General features: G+C 53.0%; 1 protein-coding gene across 1 annotated transcript; it reads right to left on the reverse strand.

The window, feature by feature from the left end:
• Window positions 1–621: 621 nt before the first annotated feature.
• Nkx2-2 (NK2 homeobox 2) lies at window positions 622–20,546 on the reverse strand. The gene is made up of 3 exons (XM_015477052.2): window positions 20,393–20,546; window positions 11,533–12,227; window positions 622–10,588 (listed from the first exon to the last, which is right to left on the reverse strand). The coding sequence occupies exons 2-3, from the start codon at window positions 11,789–11,791 to the stop codon at window positions 10,026–10,028; spliced, it is 822 nt and encodes a 273-aa protein (XP_015332538.1). The 5' UTR covers window positions 11,792–12,227; window positions 20,393–20,546; the 3' UTR covers window positions 622–10,025.
• Between the last annotated feature and the right edge of the window lie 6 nt (window positions 20,547–20,552).

Genomic DNA, 20,552 nt, shown 5'->3' on the forward strand with positions numbered 1-20,552 from the left:
GGTTCACTGAAAGACGATCAAGGCTTGCCGTCAGAGAAAATGCCCGTTTATTGAGGAACAGCTCTGCATATTTATAGAGCTGGGGGTGGTTTGACAGTTATGACAGTTTAATGGTTGAAGGGTTTGACAGTTGGCATGGGGTGCTTTTTGATTGGTGGGTAAGGATCATGTGAGCCAGCAGGGCTCACCATTGGACGGCAGGATCATGTGAGCCAGCAGGGTTCACCATTGGATGGCTCTTCTTGGGGGATGGGGAAGTTAGTCTTTGGAGCCGGGGCAACTCCCAACATTCACATGCTATGTTTGTTGGTGCTTTGGAGAAAAGAGCTGTCTGTCTACAGCCTGACTTCTTCTTCAAGATGCCCATCAGAGACAAGATGGCCTCAGGGCATGAGAGAATATGGTGTGCAGGACACAGGCTTGCCCTGCTTGTCTTGGCCCATGTTGTCCCTAAGGGTCTGTGCTCTACCTTCCCTGCTGTTTTCAATAAATGCCATAGACTAAGAGAGAAAAAAAAAAAAAAACAAAAACTAAGGTAGAGAAAGGTTCAAGGTAGATCTTTAAGTGCCACCATGCATTAGTCAGCTAGGGCTTCCAGAATAAAATACCATAGACTGAATGGTTTTAACAACAGAAATTTATTTCTCAAGGCTCTGGAGGCAGAAAGTCCAAGATGGATGGTGTTGGAAGGGTTGGTTTCTCCAGGAACCTCTCTCCTGGGTTTGCAGATGGCTGTCTTCTTCCTGTGTCCTTGAAAGGTCTTCCCTCTACACGTCTGTGTCCTAATGTCCTCTTCATATAAGGACGGTGGTATTGGATGAGGCCCAGTCTAATGGCCTCATTTTAACTAATCACCTCCTAAAAGGCCTTATCTCCAAGTATAGTCAAAATTCTAAGATAAGGATTAAAGCTTTGGAACACAGAAAGCAGCTCATGACACTTCATCTCCATAGTGTCTTCTGAGGAATGGGAGTAGCTCTTTCTGTATATGGTTGTCACCTTGTGCCATGTGTTCCTGTGTTATTTTTGTATAAGTCAAAAATAACCATGTAGGCTGGACTTTAGAGAAGCCACCTGGTCACCAGGTGTTTTGGCCTAGAACCCGAATAATGGAGGCTCTGCAAATTAGAGGATGTTTCCCTGACCCAATCCACTCCTTCTTGGGAGGTAGGAATGTGAGCTGCTCTCAGAGAAGCTGAGAGCTGCTTTATGGTGGGAAAAGACAAGTCACTGGCCTTGAGGATGGGTCCTGAGTGGACAGGAGCCATGCTCCCAGATCTATACGAGGGTAACTGGATGTCCCAGGTATGAGCATGAGGAGCAAGAGTAACTAACCAGCTACTGGTTACTCTCCATGTCCCTTGCCAGGCTTTCCTGGGCTTCCTGCCTCCTTGCCATCCCAAGTTAATCACTACAAAAAAGATGGATCAATAATTTGGATATGCCCAAGGAACACTTGTAGAGCTGGGCCAGTCAAGTCATGGGTGACCTCTGAGAAACTAATGCCAGATCCAGAATGAAGGCAAAAGGGAGACTTCAGGCATCTGGGTCTCCATCTGGACTCTCCTAGGTACAGACACTGAGACAAGGATTCACATGTAAGTAAGTCAATCAAAGAAAAGATTCCAGAAAGGACCAGAGTAGGGAAGTGAGAAAGGGAAAGGGGAAAAGCCAGTACACATAGGGTCTGAGCAGATGGACTCTGAGGGCTCAGTCCCACTGGGAACCTCTGAGACATGGGGCAGAACATGCTCTATAGTTGTTCCATCTGGTGTAAGGAAGCTGGGCTATTTATCCAGCACCCTCCATCTGGAATCAGCTGAAGATCATGAACTTCCAGGTACTTGACACCTGTCCCAGGATTTAGCCTCCTCTGCTCCTCCTTCAGGCAGACACCTGTAGGTGCTGGAAGCAGGAAGCCATTAGGACAGGTGGAAGAGGCTGTGGGCAGAGGGCTGCAGCTGGTGGTGAGCACTTGCTCCTACACAGAAGGCCACAGCAACAGGAATTTAGGCCACCTCTCTTCATGCTTAGAAGAGGTGATGCATTCACTGGTTGAGAAGGAGTGGCAATTTCTGAAAGGTGCCTTAGGTTGTCAGGTGTCTGATCTTTCTCCACCACAGACACAAAAATCTGCATTATAAATCTAACTTCCATCCTTTTTATATCCACTCTACAATGTTCAGTTTTCCCTATAGACATAGATGAGGCAATTCTTTTACTTTAGAATGAGCAGAGTTACAGAAAAGTGGAGAGATCTGGAAGGAAATACTGAGGTAAAATTCCTTTTAATATTCTTGTAAATTTCTCAGCATAGCCCTATACTCAAAAGAACACGTTAATTTCTTTCCCCCGTTAGATAAAAGTCAATCACTTAATTAAAGAGAGAGGATCTACCAGTCATTGCAAAACTATTTTTTTTCTTGTATGCTTTATCATCCTGAGGTGGGGTAAAGGAGCTGCTTATGTCATTCAAAAGCAAAGAAGAACATGGGGCCGGGGTGTGGGCTCAGGTGGACCCCTCGGCCCCTCCTCCTCTGTTTTTTTTCTCTCTCTCTCTCTTTCTTTCTTTCTGTTTTTGAGATGCCAAGACTTGAACTCAGGGCTTTCACATGCTAGGAAAGTGTTCCACCATTGAACTAATATTCCCCTATCCCACCTCCCCTTCCATCTTCATAGGACACTTGCCGGCCCAGGATGGCCACATAGGGACTGGTATGCAGATTCTTAGGCAATATCCTGAGGCTGGCGCAGCCCTGACCTTTGGGCTGGGACCTGAGTGTGGGCTAACACTGAACTCGAAGACACCATCCAGCTGCCTTCTCCAGAGTAAAGGGAGTATTGGTCTTCTTCCATTCCTGCCTACCTTCATCTGAAATAGGACAGGACACCCTGGTAGATGCATCCTCCAACCCTCCCCTCCCCTGGACTTTTTGTTTCTAAGGACCCTGCCTTGTTCACCTGAGCAGGGAAATTAACTTCTCTGAAACTCAGTCTTATCTGGAGGTCAGACCAGGGTGTAATAATAAAAGATGATGTGGGAGAAATGTCCAGCAAGTGCCTTAGAAAATAATAAATGACAACGGTTGTCATTGTGTTCAGGCTGGCATTAGAGACCTGCCTCTTGCTTTTTTCCACTTTATGATGGTCAACAAACAACGAGGAAAGAGATGAGATTTTCATCTACATTTTTCAATCGATATTAAGCTATTAGTTTGTTAAAACATATTATCGTGGGGGAAGATGACATACCGGGGTGGTGAAAATGTTTTATGTCCTAACTGATGTCGTGGCAGTAATGCGGGGTGTCCCACAGCAGCAGCCTGAGGAGCGATGGAAGAGGTTGGCCTAGTTTAGATAATTTTAACCTCTTCACCACACTCCAGGCGTCAAGTACAAATACAGAAAATTTTAATTCTTAGGGGATTGCGGCCGCGGTGTAAAGGGATCTCTCAAACCTGCAGGCGTGGGAATTGCATTCCGTGGCCCGGGGCAGTGCCTGGCCGGGAAGTCTTTTCTTATCCAATCGCGCCACCCGGCGGACAGCACTGGCACTGCAGACTCCCTAACCTGGCGTCCGTCGACTGGTTTTGAGGCGGGAAGCCACGAACGGCTTTGATGGGAGGCAATCAACGAACAATCAGTGAAACAAACTGTGATTGCAGGTCCTGGTTTTTGGGGGGAAGGGGAGCAGACGTTGAGGAATGTAACCGTCACGGGCGAAGCCCCACACCTAGGAGAAAGACACTCAGGCGTGGGTGGAGGAGGTAGAAAGCATCCCCATTCTTGTGTTCTTTGAATCCCTGAATCCCCTGCACCCCAGTATAGGCTTTAACAGAATCGGGGTTACCTGGGGTGAGCTCAGCTGGAGTGAGGGGCTTTATTGCCTTCCTCCCCTAGACCTCAAAGTCGGGCGTCGGCGCGGTGTCTCCCTCTGGTGGCCAGTCAGCGCCACTGCTCCGCACTCCCTGACCCTGAGAAGGAATGAGGTGCAGGAGGGCTTCTCTAAAGGCTTTTCTCGGTTGTTGGTGGTACATTTGCCAAATCGAACAGGAGTTCACGGGAGCATCAAGGGTGTCTCCACCCTCAGCAAAAGATCTGGACAAACTTCAGCATTTCTCTTTAGCATGGCTCTCTTCTCTCCCCCTGGAATCCCTGCTGGCTAACAGCCTGGACACATCACATGGAGCTGCCCACCTCGCGTTCACCTACATGGGCCGATGCCGCTCAGGATCACGGAGAGCGCTCCCTCGTGCTCCAAGGAACACCCCATCCCATACCTAGTGGCCCATAGGAACAGTTTGCTGAGGTTTAGACCGAAATGTGATGGAAGTTGAGGTGGGGACCGCAGGTAGCACGTGGGTGGAAAGACAGGGAGGGGATTACAATAGTGGGAAAGGAAGGTCCGCAAGGGGTGGGACGGGCTGGGTGCTGCCTCGGCGATCTGACTCTCAGATCTAACTCTGGTTTGGAGCCACCGACTCCTCCTCCGCCCTCCCACCGGGCTCCGACCCGAGGCCGAGCCTTGGAGGAGAACCGCCAGGAACCTGGGGAACGGCCTGCCAGACGCTCTCCCGGGATTAGGCCCCGCGCGCAGCGGAGAGCGGAGCTCCGGCGCCTCCTCGTGGCGCCGCCGCGCGGAACGTGCTAGTTTCTCTCCCCCGAGGCAAACGCATGGAGGAAACTCGGGATCCGCGCGCTGGAGGCCCGCATTTCTCCACTTGCTCGGATGGCGGCGCTGAGGCATATTGGCTTTATTAATAACGGTGCCCCAGAAGGGGGAAAAAAAAAATAGAGCCTTTAAAAACCAGATTGGGTGGGAAAGGGGAGTGTGTGTGTGTATGTGTGTGTGTGTGTGTGTGTGTGTGTGTGTTGGGGCGTTGGCGAAAGCAATAAAACTCAGATCGCTTCCTTGGCGAGATAGCGGCGGCTATAATGCGCCGAGGGGATCAGGGGTTTATTTGCAGATCCTGGATAAAAGATGATATATCGACACGGTTTAGAGTGTCACTGCGCCTGGCCTCTCAGGAAGCCACAAGTACATATTTCCTGAAATACCACCCAACACAATATCTAATCCACGCGCCACTTAAGTACCGGGAGGGGAACCTCAGCGCCTCACCAGTTTGCGACTGGCTTCCAACTTCTGGTGCAAGAGCAGGGGCTGGTGCGCCTCCACGCTCGCTCCCTGGCCTTTGTCTTCCGCCCAAGTAATCACTTAGCGATGGGTCTTAATAAATACGTCTGAGAACTGTCCTTATGCTCGGTAAATATTGGATTAGCTTTTCAATGACCAGGCTCTTGAAAAGGCTCGAGAAATCCACACCAGGTCTCCACTAAGCCCAACAGTCAATAGGTAAGGAAAATAAGTTATTTCCCTGGCTGGCGTGGGGAGTGTCGAGAAGGGGGTTTCCCATTCGTATCAATTTATCCGATTCTACGATGGCACTAAAAGGGGGGGAAAGGAGGATACCCAAGTTTTGGATTGGCTGAAATTTTCCCCAACTCAGTAGTGCTCATTTGAGTTTTAATTGTTATTTTCACAGCCCTCAGCGTTGAACTCTTCTGTTTAGCACATATTGTTTATATGGGGAGCTCGGAGTTTTGACCTGGCTCTTAAGGTGGAGACAGCACGACCCAAATTATCTCCCACTACCCTGCGTTAACTCAGCTGGCTTAGGGAGAGGCAAAAATGGGCAAATTCCTTGGGAACCCGGCTGTGTCTTCCTGTTACTGAATTTTGCAAACCAAAAAAAGGCAGGAGACACAAAATTAAAGAGAAAGGCTCTTCCACCTCCAATCTGGGAGAAGGGAAAGCTGTTGGAAGAAGTTTCTGAACTGGTTTCCCAGTGGCACGAAGATGTAAGGAGGATCACCACGAGAAATTCAAACGAAGGCGCTCCCTTAGCTGGTTTGGTCATCGAGCGGCTCCGCCAATATCAAGTGCTCTTGGGATCCCTAGGGCCGAAACTGAGCCAGGCTGGGCACGCGGTCGGGCCCTCAGCCTCTCAGAACCTTTTTTGAAGGAACTGAAAAGGCCCTACAGCCGTGAAACCCAAACGGGACCGGAGCATCAACCAGGCCTTGACGATTGCCTCCGGAGCCCCGGAACCGTCCGATGGCTTCGACAATGGGCGCCCAAGCAGGAGAAGCCTGGCTGTCAGCGCCAACACACAGGAGCGTCGCAAAGGCACATGGCTCACAGACCACGACCAGAGCGTTAGGTCCTAAGTTTGGTAGTGGGTCGGAGTGGGGGCGAAGAGAGGGAGAGAGAGATAGGGACAGGGAGGGAAGAAGGGAGAGAGAGAGAGACAGGGACAGGGAGGGAAGGAGAGAGAGAGAGAGAGAGAGAGAGAGAGAGAGAGAGAGAGAGAGAGAGATTTTCTTCTCAGTGTGTCACGGGGCCTAGGCGGGGCAAGCGCCCTCTGAAGCCATCAAAGACAGGGGTGGCTTTTTTCCCCTCCTCCATCCTCCTCCCCAATAGATATAGCACGAATTTTTAATGCGTCTTCCTTTCACAGACAACAATACAGGGTTTGAAAGCCGGACACAATTTGGGTTTTGTGCGGGTCCCTCCTCGCGCTCCCTCGGCCCAGCTGGCCATATGGAATCCAGCATGGAGTCCGAGGATGACAAAGGGACCCAGTGACAGGCCCAACAAAACCCCAAGGAGACTTCTGCCTGACTCCGGGATTCACTGCCCGCGATAAGCGCGCTGAATGGTGCGGGGTGGGGCCGGGGGGGAGGGTGAGCCCTTTCTCCCTCTTCCCCTCTCTCTGTCCCCTGCATCCTTTCTCTGTCCCTTTTTAATATGCACGCCTCTAACATCTCCGGCTCCCAGCTTTCCCATTGTGCCGTTTTGTACGGCCCGCTGTAGATTGGGCGAAGATAGACTGCCAAAGCGGACCCCGCGCCGGGTGCGCTCCCAGGGCGCCGGGGTTAGGGCCACACAGGGCTCCGCGGGAGCTTTTATTGACTCTACGGGGACCCGAGGACAGAGAGGCGGGCGCCAGGCCCACCTCCAGGCTCTTGGCAGAATCAGCAACACACCCGGACTGCAGGTCTGGGGGTCTGTCCACCAACCCAAATGTGTCATCAACCCATACTCGGTGAAAATCTGCAAATGTTTGGGCCTTCTTTGCTTCTCCCTTCTTCCCTGCAGGCCTGGAAGGTTCTTGTGATTATTCTTGGCCCTTGGTAGGCCTAGGACCTGGTACAAACAAAACCAACTTGAGTCTTCCAGGCTGCACCGGAGGCCTTTTGACAACCCCTCTTCAGCCGACTCTGAACACCCACTTCTTTCCCTCCCCCAAGGATCCCGGGTTAGGGGAAGTTGCTAGAAGATTGTTGAGTGGTTGTTACCAGGGCAGGTTGAACATTGCACCACAAACAATTTGAAGGGAAATTTCTGGCCTTTGCTAATAGCAAGACAAAACCCCAAATATTTCCAAGCTTGTAAGGAGAACAAAGGGAGACTTTTCACTATTTAGGGAAACTGCTCCTTTCCCAGCGGATGAACCTGGAGATGCGACAGGACCTTTCCAGGGATATTAGAAAGACTCCCGCGCCCTCAATTATCCAGGGGCCGGTGCGCAACACGAGAATAAAGTGTAATCACGTCCCTGGGCGTGTTGCGCTGAGTGCTATTGACGCACAGATTTGGTCACACGGATAATCATGTTTGCTTTAGATATTGAATTAAATCTGATCATCAACTGAAGGGAGGGAGAAAGTCAGCTGGGACCGCTCCCTTTGCCTGGCCTTCTCCCCTCCCCCTCCCCAGTCTTTATGGTGGGAGCTCCAGGGAAAACAAGAGATACTATTTCCAAATAAGCTGACTTTCAATCTCCAGGCATCTTAGAGCGCCCGTTGGGCTCTGAGCCACAGAGCTGCGGGTAATTTCGGAAATCCGCGAGATAGAGGAGAAAGGTGCACCGCGCCCCCCACTCCTGCGTCCGCCTAGCCCCCCTGAGACGCTCCCCCCCCTGGCCAAGTGTGCGCCAGCATCCGCCAAGGAGATCGGGTCCAGAAAGGAGGGTGGGATGGAGTCCATTCTCTGCTGGGGAAGGACGGATTGCAAACTCCCGGGGGCTAGCCGGGGGTGCTGTTTGCCCACTTTCCTCTGCCCCTACTCTAGCTCTGGCGGCCAGAGTGCCCCACCCCACCTCCAGTCTTTACTTTCTAACAATTCACCCAACTCCATGCCTACGGACTAGTCTGGGGAGACCGTGCGGACTGCCCAGGGCTGGGAGGGGACCAGCCAGGGATCCAGTCTTGGAGAAAGAGGCTGGGAATCCAGAAAAGATGGGGGCGGCAAGAAGGAAGAAAGCTCAGTTTGCTGGAATCGCCAGTGACTCGCTCTCCCAGGCTGGGGCGGGGGCATAAAGCTTTGAGGAGGATGCAACAACCCCACCCTCTCCTGCTCCCAGAACCCAGAGTGTCAAAGCCTTGCGCGCTCGGAATCCACACCCCACCCCCGGCAAAACAAAAACAAACAAAACCCCCCACAAAACTCTTTCTGCGTCCAGGCCTTAGAGCCGGCTCCGATGCCTCCACTCGTCCACAGATTTTGAAAAGGGGGTGGGGAGTAGAAAGAAAGCCGACCAGTCTCAACCTCAGAGTCCCCTCCCTTCTTAGCGCGAAGTAAATCAAACGCAACAAAGTGAAAGTCATCGAGTGTAGTGGCTTCAACAGCTCCTCAGGCTGAAGGAGCCACTCGTAGATTTGGGTAAGCGAGGGGGGCTTGCTCTCCTTGCCTTTGCGTTTCTCAAAGTCACTTTTCCTCCGGAGGCCGGGACGCAGGAGTTCACACAGGCACGGAGCTGGGAAAGAGGCCCGAGAGAGGCAGGGCCACCCCGGACTTTGGGCCAACCGTTTGCAGGCTGGAGGCTGAGCGCTCCCACTCCGGCCCCGGGTCCTAAGCGCCCTGTCCGGCAGGTCAGTCCGGATGAGGCCTGTCCTGGGAGCTCCATCAGCGCCCCAGCACCCCGGCCTCCTACCCTGGGGAGACGGAAAGCGGGTGCGAACGAGCGCTGGGTGCGGCCGGACCTGGTTACTTGCCCAAGGCCTCTGTCCCGGTGCAGGGCCACAGAGTCAGACAAACGGGAAGTCTGGGCTTGTTTGTTTGTTTTTTAACACAGGATTTTTATTAAAATTACTTAAAAAATCGAAAGTTTTCAGCGCCCGGCGCTCTTGGGGGAACCGCCCGGAACCGCTGAGCTCCAAGTTCCGGGGCTCAGGACCCGGAAAATGGGGCAGGCGGCTTGTCGCCTACACATTTTTTTTTCTTTTTCATATTTGAAAAATGTTTGCACTGAACAAAATGTTTTTAAAAAGCAAAAAAAGAAAACAGGGGTAACCCAAACATAACCAAACCAAAACAAACCACCAAGAAAGGAGTTGGGCCTGCAGGGTTCACAGGCCCATCCTGAAGGTCATTTTGGCAACAATCACCACCGATATTTACAACGAAAAGCGAAATCTGCCACCAGTTATCAGGACGTTTACATGGCCATAAATATGTAGCATTTTCTTATAAAAAAAAAAGAAAAATTCTCTATATTTTTTAAAGTGTTCTCCACTTGCTTTAGAAGACGGCTGACAATATCGCTACTCACACAAACATATTTTACAAAATTCACGAAAGCGGGGTGGGGGTTCGCTCTTTTTCTCATTTTCAAGTGACGACTTTAACGCTGGGATGGTTTGGTTACCCCCCAGGGAGAGGCAAAGAAGCGAAGCTGCGCAAACATTCTGTAAACACGGCTTATAGTTCAACCCTCTCCAAGGTTCAAAGGAGAGAGAGATGGGGACAGAGTCGGGTGGATGGAATCTGCCACTTCAAGGAGGCGCAGGCAACCTCCCGGCGCCTCCCCAACGGAGCCAAGAGTCAACTCGACTCTATAATAATAATTATAATAATAATAATAACCACCGTATGGACCGAGTCCTCCTCGCCGCCGCCGCCGCCGCAGTCGCCGGGGTGGGGCCTGGGCCTGGGGCCGCGAGTCTCGGAGGGGCGGTGCTCACCAAGTCCACTGCTGGGCCTGGACCAGGGGGTGTGCTGTCGGGTACTGGGGGGTGCTGGCCGAGCTGTACTGGGCGTTGTACTGCATGTGTTGCAGTGACTGAGCACTGTAAGCCGAAAAGGGGATGCCTGCCTGGAAGGTGGCAGCTGCCAGGTCCTGGGCTTTGAGCGCGTGGCACGGTTTGCCATCTCTGACCAAGACGGGCACGGCCACCCGGCGCGGTGAGGGCAGGGGTGTCACCTCCATACCTTTCTCCGCCCGGGCGCGCTTCATCTTGTAGCGGTGGTTCTGGAACCAGATCTTTACCTGCGTAGGCGTGAGGCGGATGAGACTGGCCAGGTGCTCGCGCTCTGGCGCCGACAGGTACCGCTGCTGCCTGAAGCGTCGCTCCAACTCGTAGGTTTGCGCCTTGGAGAAGAGCACCCGCCGCTTCCGCTTCTTGCCTGCGTCCCCCCCGCCGCCTGGGGTCTCCTTGTCATTGTCCGGTGACTCGTCAGCCGAGGGCTCCGGGGACTTGGAGCTTGAGTCTTGGGGGGGAGCGCCCGCCGCCAGCCCGTGCACTGGAGGGGAGAGAAGCGCGTCAGGCGCCTGGAGGCCGCGCGCCGCCTGGGCCAGAGTAGAGCACCTCGTTCTTCCGTGGGCCTCTGGCCCTCAGCTCTCTGCAGCCCAGCGCGGCTGCCTCTACGATGATCCCTACCCTGCGCCACGCCTGAGAAAGCCGTCGGGGTCTTCCAGGGTAAAGGGGAAAATCAGTAGGAGTGGGGGCTTAGGGCTCACGGTTCTAGGGATTCGCACAGTGTGGGTGCGAATTGCTGGGGGTGCATGGGAGATCATTGCGGGTTAAGGGCTCAGGCCCCCTTAAGCTGATTCCTCTCTGTAGAGACGTGGGCAGATTTTTAAGAGAAATCCCCCACAATCCCGGCATTGATCGTCTCGGCCATTTAAGGCAGGTTTTGGGGGCTTTCTTTTTCTTTTTCTTTTTCCTTTTTTCTTTCGGTCTTTCTCGACACCCCCTGCACTGCACAAAGCGTCCTCTATGATCACACAGGGGGCAGGGTGAGCTACTTATACCCAGGCCACCCCAAGCCTCCCTCACCCTCTACCCGCAGCCGGGACCAGGCTCGCTGGCTAGTTCCAGTGTGTCAGGCCAGTCCCTCCCGGTGGCTGGAGTCTAGGGTCTAGGGCCCAAGCTATCAGTGTCGGTTGACATCTGCAACCAGCCCTTAGGAGGCATTTCCTTTCTTCTCTGCCTCCTTAATTTCTCATGTTGGGGGGGGGGGGAAAGCTAAGACCAAGTCTTTTGCAGAGACTAAGGGGGCTTGACCAGGAGAAAAGAGAGCATCCCAAACAAATGTTAAAAAAAAAAAAAAAAATCTTTCTAGGAACCCAGGGTGAAGTATCTGGACTTTGGCTTCTTTCCCCCTTAACTCCCAGCGTCCAGTCCGGGCTACAGCCGCAGGAATGGAGGCTGTCAGGGCTGCAGCAGCCAAGTTTCACTACTTACGGGAGTATTGGAGGCCCTCCGTGCTGGCCAGCCAGCGTGTATACGGGTTGTCGCTGCTGTCGTAGAAAGGGCTCTTCAGGGGCAGGCTCTGCACCGCGTCCAGGGCGCCCTGCCCCAGGGGCCCGGCCCTCTTGGCCGGCTCAGACCCCTCGCTCTCCTCCTCTGGCCCCTCGGCCACCGAGCCCTCCTCATCGTTGGTATCCGGCAGGTCCAAGATGTCCTTGACCGAAAATCCCGTCTTTGTGTTGGTCAGCGACATGGTTCAGGACCCCGCAATTTATGCCGCAAAGTTGTAGCTTCACTTGGTCAATTCGTAGTGCTCCCCAGCCCTGGAGGGCGGGGGAGGGGGTTGGGGGGAGGGGTTGGGGGAGGGAAGGGGGGATGGGCTTTAATTATTGAAGTAATTATTATTTTTTTAAATAAGAGAAAGAACCAGTGGGGGAAGGGGGGCGGAATAAAGCCCAACTCAGAGCCTCTGTCTTCTCGGGAAGCACGCGGAAATGGACGCAGGGAGCTGGGCTGCCTGAGCGCCTAGCGCCGGCCCGGCCTTAGTTTGTAACTCCAGGAGAGGTGCCAAGGCGGCGTCAGCTTGGGCTCCAGCGGCCGCTCGGAGCGCGGTGGCGGCTGGTGGCGAGGAAAAAATGGGCCATTGCCCGAGCGATCAGTCCATATAAGGCTGGGCTCCACTCACGAACCTGGGGAGGGGGGCAGGGGGAGAAAGAGGGAGGGAGGGAGGGAAAAAGAGAGAGGGAGGGAGGGGGAGTAAGAGAGGGAGCAAGAGAAGGGTGGAAAAAGGGGAAGAGACATTAAAAAGCGCAAAGGTTGGCCACGTGTGGGCGGGTCTTGGGAGTCAAGTGGATGAAGACAGTATTTGCAGATGTGAAATTGTGGGTTTTGGGGAGCTCCGCGCTCCCAGCCAACGGCCCTCTAGAGCAAGATGAGAGGTGTAACGTGTCAATTAATTGCAAAGATCGGGAGAGCCTTTTTTTTTTTCCCCTTCAGTATTTACATACAAAGGACCACCGCGTCGCTAGCGAGTCCACACACTTGAAAGGCCGTTTTAACAAATTGCTTCTTAAAAAAAGGTGTGTGGGTGGGTGGGGGGGAGGACCAAAACAGAAGCCAGGAAGGGGAGGGAAAAAGCCTCTTTAGCATTTCCAAGTTCCTACCTCCCCGCCCCCCCCCCGCAACACCCACCCAGCCAGAAAATTGGCGAGTTGTGGCGCCTCTGGAAAAGGGGGGGGGGGAAGGGGGCGTAGACAGAGTCGCGGAAATCTCTCTTTCCCCTTGCTGGTGGTTCCCTAAACAAGATCCGGTTCAAATGGCAAGAACCCAACTTCTGTAAGCCTCCTAGGTCAATATTTTGGTTGAGGCTTAAGGATGAGTACTAGAAATGACAAGGCAAGTAATTGATTCTAGTTAAACGCGAAAGAGCTCGAAACCCAGCAGAGGGCTAGGCTCCGGGCCGGCCAAAGCCACCACCAAGCACCCCCTCCCAGCCGCCCTTTATTTGCTAAAGACTCATTTATTTCCTTCACTCCGCCACCCCACCCCCCATTTCTTTGCGGCAGCGGAGGACACGCAGTTCACTTTCTGCTTTGCGGGCGGTCTAGAGAAGGGCGGGGTGGGAGCAAGGAGCTTTGACTCCGGCCGGATTCGGACCCAGGCCCTACCGCTTTTGGCACCCGCAGGCACCACCTTATTCTGAGTGGAGAGGGAAGGGCAGACGACCCCGCTCCTTTCCGGGTCTCTATTATCCTGGTCTCTCGGAACTCCCACCCCCTCCACCCTTAAGCTAAAGGTGAAGCTGCAGGAGGGGCGCGGGCGAGACCGTGGCAGGGGCGGGGGAAGCTTGTGCTTCAACCAGTGTGAGGACTCAGAAAGTCACAGGGGAGGGGTCCCAGGGTGAGCGGATGATGCTGCGTTTTCTTCGGAGTTTTCTATTCCCACGAAAGTCCTTTAATTTCTTCTTCTGGATGTCCCGGGGGGTGCATTCTGAGGATGCGCTCTGGGTTCCCAGTTTGCATTAGGTTAGTGTTAACTTTCCAACCTGAAAACTAAACTTTCCCAGGACAGTCCTACTCCTGCGCGCCCGGGTGGAAAAGGTCACTCCGCTCTTACTAGCCCCGGGTCCAGTTTAAATTTGGGGAGGGGCGAGAGGAGGAGGTTTGCCACAATAAGCTTGTTCGCCCCGCAGGAACGTCTGGAAAGAACTGGGCCTAGGGGCGAGGAGGGGTGAGGTTGTCCGGTCTCTTCTTCCCCACTGCTGGGAGCCTGGGCAGCCCTAGCTAGCGCGGGCGAAGCAGAGTGTGCGGACGCCAGGTCCTTCTTCCGCGCAGCTGCTTCGGCCGCCGCGGCGCCCCCCGCCACCCCCGGGGTTGCCAGCGCCGGGTGAGGGCGCCTCTCTCCGAGCCGTTCCGCGGCTTTCTGCAGCCCTCGCTGCCTCGCCCCCAGTATGTGACGTGGGTGACAATGGCCCAGGTTGGAGCGAGCCCCTCGTCGGCGCGTCCTGGGTGGTCGGACCCGGGCAAACACAAATACAAACCGATTGCTAAGCTGCGGACAATGAGCGAAATGTAGACAAATGTCCCGCTCCCGTTGGAAGCCTTTGTCCCGGCTCGGTTTTTGCATTTATTTCAGTGGCGAAATAATACATGATTGACGCTCTCTTTCAATGTGTCCTAACTGTTTGGAATAAATCTAAGGTTGTTCCTAGTTGTCATGGTATTCAACCCTTTTCAATGGACTATCTCTTCATTCATTTCTGAATCCGTCCACAATATTAAGGAAACCCCTTCATGTCGACGCTCCTCGATTCCTCTCTTTCTCCTCTTTTTCTTTTCTCCTTTCTCCCCCCTTTTTCCTCCCTCAAGAATTAAAAACTGGTTTGAATCGTGTTCCTCAAACCCGTTACTTTTCGTGCCCCCCCTTTCCACTCTCTGTCTTTCTCAGCCTCCCTGCCTGTTGCCTCTCCCTTCCCCCTTTCACGTGGGAGCTCACTGCTCTGTCCGGTTGGAGGAGGGAAGTCGGTTTTCCTGGAGTCGGGGAAGCACCACCGAGTTTGGACATAGGGGAGGGGGTGGGCCTGCCTGGGGCCATTGTTATTTGGCTGCTAAAATAAATAACTGGCAAGAAAAAGTTCCTCAACCCAGGCATTGCAGAAAAGACCCTCCTTTTGTCCCTCCTCTTATTCCTCTGTCCTAAGAAAGGAGAGCCCTCTTGGGCACTAGGTTAGCCTCCAGGATTGGGGTCTGGGGGCAGAATGAAGCCTAGTAGGACTGGACCAATTCTGGGTTGAGTAGGAAGGCAGTCCTTTGGTAAGAAGTGGTCTTTAAAAAAAAAAAATCTCTCTCTCTCTCTCACATACACACACAAACACACATACACACACACACACACACACACACACACACACACACACACAATCTCTAGTGCCCAGAACCATTCTGGTGATGGTGGTGGTGGGGTTGCTCCTGAGATGCCTTCCAGAGCTTGCTTGTTTCCTGGGCTTGGAACTACTTAGTTCCCTGTAGTTTCCAACTTCTTCCTCCCTTCTCCCAGCATGGTGGGCCTTTCTTTTGGATATAACCAGTGTAGCTGTTGATCATGTCCCCTCCCCTCGCCCCTGGGAGCTTGCAAGGTGCACAGAGCACCTGAGAAACAACTGTTTTCCTACGGGAATCCAGGCTTCTGGGAATTAATCACCGGAGAGTAGTGAGAGGGAAGTCCCCAGGACAGTTCACAAAGGTCTGGTTTGCAACTGGGCCTGCTCTTTGGCCTCAACTAGCCAAAACCCTTCAGCATCTTAGCTCCCAAGGTCCCCATTCCCGAGCACCTTCGAGTCTAAACTTTCCCTGCGGGCGCAGGCAATCACCTGGTATCTCCCCTCCACCCTCACCCCAACTGGTACACCTATTTTTCCTTCTCCTGATCTAAGGGCAACCGGGCGGCGAGCGAGAGAGCAGGAGAAGGTTCTGTCTTTGCTTCCAGCCGCAGCTCCCTGACCAACTGAATCTATACAGCTCAGGGTCTCTCTCCAGGGACACTGCAGAGTCCATTTCCCCATCCCTCTGGTGTGGTTCCCGCGTCCGTTTCCAAAGCGTTAACATTTGCAATTGAAAAGGCCCGGGGAGACCACTGGGAGGCCCATAATTGAAGGGGAGAAACTGGGCTTGTTAGAGGAAGATCATAAAATTCAAGTCCCCCAGGAGCAGCCTGCGGACGCCAGCTCGGGCCCAGCTGGCGGCCGAGGGGGGGGGGGCAAGTCCCAAGCCCAGAGTTTACTCCAAGGTCTCCTGCATTTGGTAGGCCGAGGTGCAGCCAGAAGAGCAGAGGGGTCAGGTGCTAAACGCATCTCTTCTGTCCAAATTAAACAGGTGATTGCGTCCTGAAGACTCCCCAAGAGGCGTCCCTCCAAAGCACCATATCGGGGCCTTTTGGAGCCCAGGACCTCCTTTTTTCACAGGATCCCTCATACCCAGCAGTTTGAGAGGCGATAGTCCCATGCCCCTCCTAGGGAGAAAATTCTTTATTAACGCTCCACCTGAATATATTAGCGTCCGCTGGTACCAGTTTCAATTCTACGTGGATGTGCACTAGTTCCCCCTTTCGGAATTCTTTGGTAAACTCTTTCCAGGTTCTATCTGGAACCCAGGAGAAAACAATATCCTGGGTTCAATCAGGTTTGGGTTAGGGGTCAGCCGTAATTTTCCGGGAAGCTCCTGAGCTCTGCAGTGGGCTTTCTCTGCCATAGACTCCGGGAGGTTGAGGTAGATATCAGATGTTCTGAACCCAGCATACCCTGAGCTTCAGAGAGATCCTCTTGGCATCTCCTTAGTGTCCAGAACTACACGCTCTTCTGCTGGGGTGACTCCAACTGCTGTAGCCCTACCCATCCCTGGTCTTAATTTTCTGCATGGGGGCCCCAGATTCAGCACAAATCTCTCTGTTCACTTTTGCTAAGTTTATGATGGGTGCAATGTGAGACACAGGCTGGTGAGGGGAAAGAGAAACTCTTCCCTGGAAGCTAGAGAGAATCTTCTTTGCAGGCTCCTTGGAGTCCTTGGTCCACTTCTGCTGCTCTGGGTTTGGGGAAGACTAAAGCCTCAGCTCAGGAGGCTGGAGCAGGCAAAGAAGAGCTGAACAATTGCAGGGGGCCCAGGAAGGGAGGTGAATGTACACAGGCTAAGTGGCCCCACTTCATGACAAGTGGCCCTCTAAGTCGCCCAGTGTTTACCTGTTTACTTTCCCAGGTAGCTCAAACACGACTGCCTTTTCTGGGCTCGGAGCATGGGGCCAGTACTGATATATCCTGTCTGGTGGGCTTTTCACTTCCCCACACCCCTGGCTATAATAATGCCCCCTGTTTGGTGGGGTGGGGGTGGGGGTGGGGAGTTAAACCCTAAACAGGAACAAACAAGGCAAGAAAGACACTTTAGGAAACTGGGAAGAGGCCTCTGCACAGGAATTGGAGATGCTCTTAGTGTTCCTGTGGTTGAAATGGGCATCCTCTGGATGGTTTCTGACCCTCTCCCCCTGTCTGTTTTGGGCTTTAAGGGCCTCTTGGGACACTGGGCTCACATCTTCTTCTTTCAGGCTGATGAAAACTTGCTAGGTAGGTGCATCCTCCAGGGGAATTAAGAGCAGAAGAAGTACTGGGGGAGGGGGATGATCTTGGGGACCCAGAGGAGTTGACCTTGAGGAGTTCAAAGCTTTAGCAGCCCAAGGTGGCACCCCTCACTCTTCCCACCCGCAAAGCACTTCCAGTCATTAAAAACACTAGTAGGTCTTTTTCTTTTATGTGGAAGCACTAATTTGTTTGACTTCATTTCAGTTCTTTTTCTTTTTAATTTAAAGGGCTGAAAAGAAACTACTTTCCTAATATAGTATGTAGATGAGCTCTCGGCCCCCTGCACATCCCATCTCATACAACAATCTTCAAGTGGATTAGTTTATTCTCTGGTTAGTGCCAAGGTGGAGTCTTCATTCACTCTTGAAACAAAGCATGTTGCACCTTCCTACTTCAGTGAGGATTAACTGTGAGGACACAAAGGTTTTGTTGGAGGGGGAAGGTTTATTTTACCGTTGGTTGCTCGCTGGGAATGTGACATGCATTTGATATCAACAGGGGAGGAAAATGTCTCCCATTCTGGTCCCTGAGCATCATGATAAAGATGATCACCTTAAAGATGCCAATTGACAAAACAGTAAGAAGTGGCTTTGGTTTCATGTGGGGCAGCAGGGGCTGTGTCAGCTCTGGCATACTGAATGAAAGAAATCAAAGCATGTGACCTAGGAATAAACACCCCACACAGAGATATTTCCTGACTCAGAAAACTGAAAATCAGTCTTGTCCCTGGCCAGCCCAACTCCAATTTTTGTCTTTCCTTCTGTCTGTGGTAGAAGGATACTGAGGTCGCTGGAAACCCTGCCTCCTGTAGGGTGACTGGGTTGGGGAGGCCTAAAGCTGTGTGGATGGCAACTTTGGAGAGGCCAGACCAGATCTTTGGCAGGAGAGTACCCCATGTCTTCATTAGCCATAGGTTAGATGGGCTAGGAAGTTAGTCTGAAGGGAAAGAAAATCTCAGTTTACTCTGAATTCAAGCCCAGGATAAGTCCCTGCTCCATCTTTGGTCCACATTGTGACATTAACTTTTAAATACCAGGAGGGGAAGAATGAATGCCTCTTAGACAGAGTATCCCAAGTCACCAAGAAGGTGTTGGTTAAATAAGTTTTTCAAGCCCAGAGATTGAATTCTGAGTATGTGTGTCAGGAAAAGCTTATGCCTCCACTTATTCCACAGTGGCAGGCATCCCCTGAAGCCATGGAGAGAAGAAATGATCTTGGGACTCTACAGCCTGGAGTCCTGAAGCAATTTACTTGTGGGTGCACGAGGAAGACATGTAAGTAGGTGCCTCCTCCATATTCTTTTTCAAAGAGAAATATCCAACACTTTCCCAATTATCTGCCTCCACCCCGCCCCCAAAGGAAAATATCTCCCGAGGACGGAAATTGTAATAGAAATTAGTATTTCTCATTCTATTCATCAGCCTCATTGTGTGGGCATAAGACCCTGTGGGCATATGTTAGGACTTTGATAAATGCACTTTAATGAGATCTTTGAAAATTCATCCAATAAAATAAGAGGCAAGAAAAGCCGTTTAACTTTCATGGATGTTAAATTGAACACGAAATGCGGCTCTAGGGGTTCTACAAAATGGAACCAGCCTCCCTCCAATATTTTCTTTAAAAACGTAGCTTTAAGCCCCCCTCGGGCCAAAGGAGCCTGTTCCAGGCAATCCATTATCACTAGTTTATTGGGGAACCAAACGTCATGTCCCCTGGGGCTAACCCCTTTGCTTTATTCGTTCTCTCGGCTCTAATGATTAAATATGTTACAATGAGATTACGTATCGTCAGTGTTGCCTTCAGGAACGTTCTTCCAGCCAAGCCCGACCTTCTCCCTGATAAAGGCGATTTCAATGCAGGAGATTTGGGTTTCTCTGGGAAACACAGCGCTGAAAGCACTTTCTTATCTGAATTTACTTCTTAACACGTGACAAAATCATTACCACAAGACTTTGGAAAACAAGCGGCCTCTCCTAACCGCTTAGCATTCCGCACTTAAAGCTGGGCCAGACGGGCTGATATGCTATGTATTCAAGGGAGGCGCAGGGAAGCCACGCTCTCTGCCTAGGATAAGGGCTGGGGTTGGCAAGTACTAGGAACGCACCACGAGGTCCTTAGGACACGGAGAGGTGCCTGGGGAATCTGTCTCTTATTTCTTCAATCTGCGTACCAACCGTCTATAACCGGTCTCTAAACACACCCCCTTTCCAACCCTGAGTGCCACCGAAGTGGAGAAGAGGCGCATGGAAGGGCCTCCTTGTAGTGTGTGTGTGTGTGTGTGTGTGTGTGTCCGCGTCCGGGGAGGATGTTCTGGAACCAAGGGGGCGCCCCTCCGAGACCAGACTTCAGCAGACCCCACAGAGGTTCATTTTTGATCCTCTGGCGATCTCTACTGTCGCAAACGAGAACTGTCCAGGACCGGGCGCGGCCGGGGCGACACTCCGCAAACTACAGGCTTAGGTCTCCTTTGCACCAACCGCCGCCTACAGCTCCAGCCCTCAGCCCTCACTGGTCCTTCTGGCCTGCGACTCCCACCACTTGTCTTCCAGCTCCTCACCGCCCCCAACCCTGGCTCCTGTCCCAGTTTCCCCTGAGGAGAACCCCCTTTTTCCACTAGGCGCCATCTCCAAATTATCCTAGGACTTTTGCCTCTGCTTTAACCCCCAATCCCAAGCCTTACACGGCGCACAGGGGGACTTACCAGGTAGAAGTGGAAAGCTGGCCCTTCTTTACAGCAGCCCTGGCAGCCGAAGAGCAGCCGGCACCGGGCAGTGGGGAGGAGACTGCTGATACGCGCGATGAGTCCTCTCTGCCTCCCACTCCCCGGCGATGCAGCTACAGCCCCGCCGCATTTCAAGGCGCGTCTTTATCTAGTCCTCCACCTACCCGGACCCCCCTCCTACTGCGCCCTTCCCCCCACTGCGTGCCCCCTCGGGCGGGGCTTGAGGGTCCGCTGGGCTCCGGGAGGGCGGGGTGGCTATGGGCGCTGCGCGCTTCCCTCCTCCTCGGCCTCCGTGATCTCCGCACCTGCCCAACCCCCCGGGGCAGTACGGCTTTCCCCAGCCGGGCTGCAAGGTGCTCGGCAGCAGGAAAGCCTGGTCTCGGTGACAAGTAAAACTTTTCCCGACTGCAGGTGTGACTGGGGTGGGGGCGAATTTCTCTCTAGGAGAGGCCCCTCCCCCAGTGACCGGCAAAGTCGGGGGAGGACTGAGACGTCTCGCATCTGCCCACCTGCTGCTTCCCGACTCCGTAGCTTGGGGACCGAGCCGAGTCAGGAGCTGCCAGAGAAACCGTCAGGCCAGCGGGGCGCACAGAGGACCCCGAAGCCTGACAGAGCTGGCGGGGATGGCGGTGCCACGAGGTTCCTCTCCGATGGTCCGCCTCGTGGACC

This window comes from Marmota marmota, unplaced genomic scaffold, assembly GCF_001458135.2.
Source record: "Marmota marmota marmota unplaced genomic scaffold, marMar, whole genome shotgun sequence".
Taxonomy (NCBI): Eukaryota; Metazoa; Chordata; class Mammalia; order Rodentia; family Sciuridae; genus Marmota; species Marmota marmota.